An 8,162-nucleotide genomic window follows, 5' to 3' on the forward strand; every position below is an offset into this window, starting at 1 on the left:
GGCCTGCCCTCTGCCACCCGGGAGCAGGCCTAAGCCAGCAGGTCGTTATCTCCCAAGGGTTCCCAGACCGAGAGGGCACAGGCCAGGCTGAGGGACCCCCTTCCCCCCCGAGTGCACAAATTTTTGTGCACCGGGTGTCTAATATATATATATACTTACGTAAGTATTTTATTAGATTAAAAGGGCATAAAACAAGGGTGAATTTTGAAATTTTATATCCTCTTAAAAGGGAACTAATATGTTGTAGAGAGATTATTTTTCCCCTTTATTTGTTTTCTAATGTTCTAGGTTCATTTTCAGGATTGAATTAGGATCTGATTGTTTCTGGGAGTAAGTATACTTTAGATCTGTGACTTGGGAATTATTTTGTGCTATTTGCCCTCTTAGGTAAAAGGGAAATCATAATTTTTAGCCATGTAAACTCTTTTGAGGGACCCAATAGAAATTTTCACATCTCTCCATTTTTGAAAATTATAGTGTGCCTGGTTGGAGGGAACATAAGAATGCTTTTCAACATTTAATCTTTAAAGATTTCTCTTTTAGATTGTTGCAATATACCTTAACTTATATGGTTATTTCTCTGTTCTTAATCACCTTTCAGAAATTAGTCATTGAGTAACATGAGAGCTGAACAAGGGTCATCTAGCCTAGTAGTTATTTTTCTTTTAAAATATTTACTATTTAATATCTAATTCAATATTTAATATTTAAGTATTTTAAGTAATCTAGCAACAGTCTTTTTTCAAACAGCTTTTCCACACAGTTTGAAAACCACTGATCCCGCTGAAATTCCTAACTGTGTAGGTGAAGAAGCTAAAGCCTGTGTTAAATGTGACCCCCGAGACCACACAGTGGTTTGTCTTACAACCAGAACAAGATCTATTGTTCTCTGACTCCTTTTTAAAAATATATTTTAATTGATTTTTAGAGAGAGAGAGAAAGGGAAAGGGAGAGAGAGATAGAAACATCGATAACAGAGAAACATTGATCACCTGCCTCTTGCATGCCCTCTGGGTATGTGCTCTGATCGGGAATCGAAGCAGCAACCTCTTGGTTCATAGGTCCACGCTCAACCACTGAGCCACACAGGCTGGGTGGCTTCTGACTCCTTGACCAATGTTATTTTCACCACAGGTTCTTGTGAAAAAAGAGCAAATTTGGAGAAGAAAAGAACATTTCTGTATACCATGTTATCTGTCTTTTTATTTAGGTTGTTCAGAATGAAGAAAATGAGAACTGTTTGAAAAAAGTAGATCCCCAGCTACTGAAGATGGCATTAACTCCTTATCCAAAGCTAAAAACTGCTCTCTTCCCGCAGTACACTGCCCCTAGTGTCCTACCACCGGATATTACACTCTACCACCTTATTCAGGTACAGTATTTATTTAGGTGGCTGGTATTTAGGAGTATCAGACAGGATTCTACCAGGAAAACAGAAACCACTCTGGGTCTTTCAAATAGAGAACAGTTAATGTAGAGACCACAAATTTTCCCTTGATTTAAAATCAAAGCTGCTCTTTCTTTAGACATCTAAATCTTGACTTAATAGTTCTGTTTTCTCCTGTATCCCTCCCACCATGTGTTTATAGTCTTTGCTAAACCTTTGGCCTAGACAGATTTCAAATAGCCACTGCTCCCTGCTTTCAAAACTTTTCTGACTGACTTGACCTTAGTCTGCTTTTTTCTTTGTTGTTCATGATTTGATCATCACATACATTTTTTAAAAATATTTTTTTATTGATTTCAGAGAGGAAAGGAGAGATAGATAGAGACATTAATGATGAGAGAGAATCATTGATCAGCTGCCTTCTGCATATACCTCCCACTGGAGATCGAGCCTACAACCTGGCTATGTGCCCTGACTGGGAATCGAACTGTGACATCCTGGTTCATGGGTCAACGCTCAACCACTGAGCCACGCTGGCTGGGCACATACATTTCTTTTACTCTTGATCTGATTGTCTTACTCTTTTCCTTTCCTGATCTGCCTTAGCTTACCTTGTCATGTTTACGTGATAATATATTCTAGCTTCTTAGTCCTCTTGCCTTTTGATTCCAAAAACATTTCTAAAGTCCATTTTACATTGTAATTAATGCTGCTTCTACCAAAAGAGAGTGCACTTTGCACACATAAGTTGAAGTGAAGAGAGTCTTTAAAAGGAACACAGCCAGTTCTATTTTTATTAAAATAGAAAAGTGGCTCATACATTCTTTTTTTTTTCTTTTTTAAATATATATTTTATTGATTTTTTTTACAGAGAGGAAGGGAGAAGGATAGAGAGTCAGAAACATCGATGAGAGAGAAACATCGACCAGCTGCCTCCTGCACATCCCGCACTGGGGATGTGCCCGCAACCAAGGTACATGCCCTGGACCGGAATCAAACCTGGGACCTTTCAGTCCACAGACTGACGCTCTAGCCACTGAGCCAAACCGGTCAGGGCTCATACATTCTTTTTTATGTTCAGCTATGTTCAAAGAATTTATGTCCAGAAAGGTAAGATTTTTAGTTGCCCTGGAGAAGGGAAGCAGACTGCCCGTGAAGTCCTTTCATATAATTTTGTTTACTTACTTTAGAATCAATTAATTCCCCCTTCCCATCACCTTTTAAGAGGCCTAGGTGGGAGAGGGCCGCTGCCCCTAGGAGGGAATGCAGGGTCCTTGTTAAGGCATTCTGAGGCTCTCATGGAAGTTAATAATGAAGAAAAGATGGTTAGCAAACAGCCTCAAGATTAGTTTCCTCTTGCAGAGATTCCTTTAAAATAATCATTTTCCCAATTGGTTTAATAATCAAATTAATTTAGTTCTAAATGAATATAGAAAATATGTGGGTGTCACTGATTTCAAGAAAATCTTGTTCTATCAGGTAAATTGGGGCAGATTTTATTAGCAAAAAATTTATATTATACCATAACATTCCCTAGTTGGCAGGGAACAGGTTCTGATATCAAAACAGGCATTGGTTGATTAGATACCCCTACCATTTGTACCGAAGCTTTACTCGGAGAGAAAAAGCAACCTCCTTGGATGTGGTTAAGAACAGATAAAGTAGCCCCAGTATCTACAAGGGTCTTAATAATTTCCTTTCTTTCAATTTCTCCTAAACAAGTAGTAAGAAGGGAAACACCCTCTCATAGTCCTTGGAGCAACCCTGTGCTTGCTTCTTTTCTCTTTCTGAATCCCATTTCAGTTTTCTATAACCCTTCTTAATGTGATCTGGCTTTCTCTAATAAACAGGAGTTTCCCAGCAGTTCTTATTTAGTAATTCTGTTGCTTTGCTTCACAAATCAGTAGATATACTGATTGAAATAGATCAGTATAGTCAGGATCACATGTTCTAATAGTTAAATTCCTTTGTGAACCCATTAGGATTTTGGAGAAAGTCATGGAAATCTTTAGGCAGATTCCTTAATTCTGTACAATCTCTGGTTTTCCTCTGCCTGAGACTGACTTTTCTGGTTTTCTGAGTGTCCCCTAGGTCAGTAGAGAGCTGCATAGGGAGCTGAGGTGGAGGAGGTAAGAAGAGAAAGAAGAGGGAGGAGGAAAGGAGAGATAAGTCCAGACAATGAAGTAAAGTGTACAGCAGGGCAGTTGGAGAAGAGGGAAAAGTAGGGCATTGGCATTGAGCAGCTTCAGGAGCCTTCCTTAGTTCAGAGATAGGCTCTACAAGTTCTTATTAACTTCCTGTGGAGAAGAGAATTTATCTGTGCTCCTCCCAGAAGCTTCTAATTTCCAATCAAGATGAGTTTCCCATTCATTCAGTTTAATTTTAGAGGTGGCTTTTTCTAATTTTGGATGCAAAAATTTAATTTTGGTGTCAAAAGAGTTTCATTTTGGCCATCTTAAGTTGATATCACTTCTAGTTAAATCTTCCCATTTCTGTAAGTGCTTACAAGTAAAGTTTCCTATTTATTGAATATCTACAGGAGTATTAATAGGGACTGGGAGTTGCAGGCCTTGAAAGCACAATTTCCCATGTTAATTTTAGTTTTATTTTGGGATCTGCAGAGTCTGAACAAATTTTTAGGGATATTGTGTAGTTGGTTGAAGTGTGCTGCCTATGGGTTGAGCTCCAAGGGGCAATTAGAATCAATTAACTTTTAACTCTGATTTAATTTTTCCCCTTTTACAGTCATTATTGCCCTTTGATCCTAGCAGATTGTTTGGCTGGCAGTCTGCCAACACACTGGCTATAGGAGGTAAGTCATTATGGGCACTTCTTGCTTTGGAAGCATTTCAATAATGTTGATCCATAGGAGAAGTTGATTTATGTAAAAGCCAACCCAGTTGTTTTTTTTTACTGCTTTCTACTTTAAAAATAAAGGTATATTCCAATGAATTGAAAACATATTGTATTAGGTCACTAGTGCTGTACTTGCTGGGAAATATAATATGTATTTATCTGCTTAAGTTTCTTCTTTTCCCAAAATCCCTTTGTTAGTGGTATCTATACTAATAAAAGGGTAATATGCTAATTAGACTGGACGTCTCTGGACAAAGCAATGGTGGCAGGGGCCGAGGCAGAGGAGGTTAGGGGCGGTCAGGCTGGCACAGGAGGGCAGTTAGAGACAGTTAGGCCAACAGGAGAGGGCAGTTAGGGATGATTGCGCCAGCAGGGGAGGGTAATTAGGGGCGATCAGGCTGGCAGGAGAGCAGTAGGTGGTGATTAGGCCAGCAGGGGAGCAGTTAGGGACATCAGGCTGGGAGGCAGAGGCTGTTAGGGGCAGTCAGGCAGGCAGGTGAGTGGTTAGGAGCCAGTGGTCCCTGTGGGATCGGTCCTAATCCGGCAGTTGGACATCCCCCGAGGGATCCCAGATTGGAGAGGGTGCAGGCTGGGTTGATGGACACACACACCCCTGCACGAATTTTGTGCACCGGGCCTCTAGTAGTATTATAAAGGGTAAGAGTGTAAGTGTTGGTATTAGGTAAATCCTAGCTCTACCATGTAATAGTTGTAGGACCTTGGGCAAGGACCTTAAATTCCCTATAAAATAAGTTTAATAATAGTGCCCACTTCACATGTTACATTGAGAATGAAAGGAGACAATGAAAGGCACTTAACAACCTCTCACAGTTCCTAACACAGTTACTAACACAGTCAGCACCAGTTATACACAAATTGTCTTCCTCTCTAGATTATAAGAATTTCTGTTTTGTTTCTGTGTGTGTGTGTGTGTGTGTGTGTGCGCGCGCGCGCTCGCATCTTTTTAAAAGTATAGTTAACATACATATGCTATTCTTAAACACTGCTTTTTCTATCTTTTTAATTATTAAATTTAGCGTTAGCCTTTAATATCATGTAACCTGTGGTGTCTCTGCCTAAATTACTCTAAAGTTGGCTTCAAATTACTACTTAGAATACTTAGCACATAATATACAACCTGTGACTATTTATTGACATACATAAAAATTAATTTTCTAATGTGTCAGTTTTATAAGTTCACATTTTAATATATTGAATTTACCTAGTGTCCAGAGCCCATTACAGGCCTATAATAGATGTTCAATAAATATTTATTGAGTGCTGAAAAAGTAGTGCTTATTGTATTTTCAAATGAAAACACATGTTTTAATCTCAGTAAAGTTACTAGAGACTAGACAGAATACCCTGTCCTGTTCTTCTACCTCCACCTCCATCATGTAGCCAGGGTCTTGGTCTCTCTCTTGGAGATTGAGCATTCTAGTAGGTACACAGAGGAAAAGGACATTGAAGGCATGTTCCCTGCCTAGTTTTTGGACATTTAAAATTTTTTGAGCAAATAAATCACAATGTAAATGAAACAATTATGAAGACAATGATACAGATTTATAAAATTGGAAAGCTATATTTATTTAGTTAAAGTATTTACTAACTTTTTCACATGGTTTTACCACTGAAAGGGGATATGAAGTGACTGCATATTAACTTTGTTTCCATGGCAGACCAGAGAAAAATTCTCCATTTGGGTAGAATTTTCTCATACACAATCCCCAACTGCCAAAAAATCAGGGTCTTATTTTAATAAAAAACTTAAGTTTACTCATTTGGCACCTGGAAGTACCATATACTTGGACATGTACTCAGTAAATATTTCAGAAATGAATGAATAGCTTTATGTGAAACTAGAGGCCCGGTGCATAAAATTCATGCACAGGGGGTAGAGGGGGGTGGGGGGGAGGGTGTCCCTAAGCCCGGCCTGCACCCTCTCCAATCTGGAACCCCTCAGGGGATGTCCTAAACTGGCAATCAGACATCCCTCTCACAATCCAGGACCACTGGCTTCTAACTACTCACCTGCCTGCCTGCCTAATGCCCCCAACTGCCCTTCCCTGCTGGCCTGGTTGCCACCAACGGCCCTCCCCTGCCAACCTGATCGCCCCTAACCTCCTGCAAGCCTGATCTCACCCCTAACTGCTCTTCCCTGCCAGCCTGATCTCACCCCTTACTGCTCTTCCCTGCCAGCCTGATCTCACCCCTAACTGCCTCTGCCTTGGCCCCCACCATCATGGCTTTGTCTGGAAGGAAGTCGGACATCCGGAAAATGGCTGGTTGACCTGGTCTAATTAGCATATTACCCTTTTATTAGTATAGATTATAAGTGACCAAAGTTACTCTGTTCTCAGAAAGCATACAGATGCATGTGACTACTTTTTAATCGCAAAGAGGATGTACTTTTAAGTAGTAGTTTTGTAAAATGACGAGACACCATTAAGATCTTTGTCTTTTTTAAACAATAAAAAAAGTGGCCGAAACCGGTTTGGCTCAGTGGATAGAGCGTCAGCCTGCAGACTGGAAGGTCCCAGGTTCGATTCCGGTCAAGGGCATGTACCTGGGTTGCGGGCACATCCCCAGTGGGAGATGTGCAGGAGGCAGCTGATCGATGTTTCTCTCTCATCGATGTTTCTCTCTCATCGATGTTTCTAACTCTCTATCTCTCTCCCTTCCTCTCTGTAAAAAATCAATAAAATATATTTTTTTAAAAAAAGTGAAAAAATAAAAAGATCATTTAAAAATCTACACTGAGCCAAGTCACAATATAAGAAGTCTATATAATTCCACGGGAGGTAAAACTTTATTTCAGAAATAAGCTTTGAACTTTGAAAATGAGAACACATACACTGTTTTCCAGAATTGGTTTCTTAACAGTTCAGAATGTTAGCTCACCTTTTTTAAAAATCTACACTAATAAAAGAGAAAGATGTAAATTGACCATACCTTTGCACCGCCTACCAGCCAATCAGGAGTAACTATGCAAATTAACCCAACAACAATGGTGGGCTAATTTGAATACACAGGTACTGAGCAGCCGGGGGCGGGGCAGGACACTTGCATCACTGCCATGGCGACAACACAGGGGTTCCACACTGCCCCAGCCACTCCGGGCCTCTGGCAGTGTGGGAAGACGGAAAGGCAGCTCCGGCCGGAGCGAAGGCAGAAAGGCAGCTCCGGGCCTCTGGGCAGCGTGGGTAGGCAGAAAGGCGGCTCCGGCTGGAGCGAAGGTGGTGCTGGCAGCAGGGGAAGGAAGGCCATTGTTTCTTTTTAAAAAAATATATTTCTTTATTGATTTCAGAGAGGAAGTGAGATGGAGAGAGAGATAGAAACATTAATGATGAGAGAGAATCATCGATTGGCTGCCTCCTGCATACCCTCCACTGGGGATCAAGACCGCAACCCAAGCATGTGCCCTTGGCCGGAATCGAACCGGGAATCCTTCAGTCTGTAGGCTGATGCTCTATCCATTGAGCCAAGCCAGCTAGAGCAGAAAGGCCCATTTTTGCACGAATCTTCGTGCATTGGGCCTCTAGTAGATAATAAATGGTTAAGAGACAAATATTAGGGCTTGACAGGAGTGGTTATTGCATACTAACTTCTCACATCCGAGTATCTTCTGACTTTAAATTTCTCTGAAAAGAGAGAAAAAAACTTCTTGGCTATTTTCATGGGCACAGAGGAACTTAATTTTTTAAGATTCATCTTTTTTACATATATACTAGAGGCCCGGTGCACAAAAATTTGTGCACTCGGCAGAGGTAGTGGGGAGAGGGGTCCCTCAGCCCACCCTGTGCCCTCTTGCTGTCTGAGACCCCTCGGGGGATGACCACCTCCTGGCTTAGGCCTGCTCCCTGGGGGATTGGGCCTAAGCTGGCAGTCAGACATCCCTATGGTAGCCCAGGAGCCCAAG

The 8,162-nt window shown here is 41.1% G+C and overlaps 1 protein-coding gene across 1 annotated transcript in view; it reads left to right on the forward strand.

The window, feature by feature from the left end:
- Positions 1-8,162, forward strand: part of SPG11 (spastic paraplegia 11 (autosomal recessive)) — an 87,217-nt gene that overhangs the window by 36,901 nt on the left and 42,154 nt on the right. Inside the window, exons 18-19 of the mRNA XM_015557515.1 lie at positions 1,211-1,372; positions 4,133-4,199. Of these exons, the coding sequence (XP_015413001.1) occupies positions 1,211-1,372; positions 4,133-4,199 (229 nt within the window). The remainder of the gene's footprint in view (positions 1-1,210; positions 1,373-4,132; positions 4,200-8,162) is intronic.

The sequence above is a fragment of the Myotis davidii genome, unplaced genomic scaffold (assembly GCF_000327345.1).
Source record: "Myotis davidii unplaced genomic scaffold, ASM32734v1 scaffold46, whole genome shotgun sequence".
Taxonomy (NCBI): Eukaryota; Metazoa; Chordata; class Mammalia; order Chiroptera; family Vespertilionidae; genus Myotis; species Myotis davidii.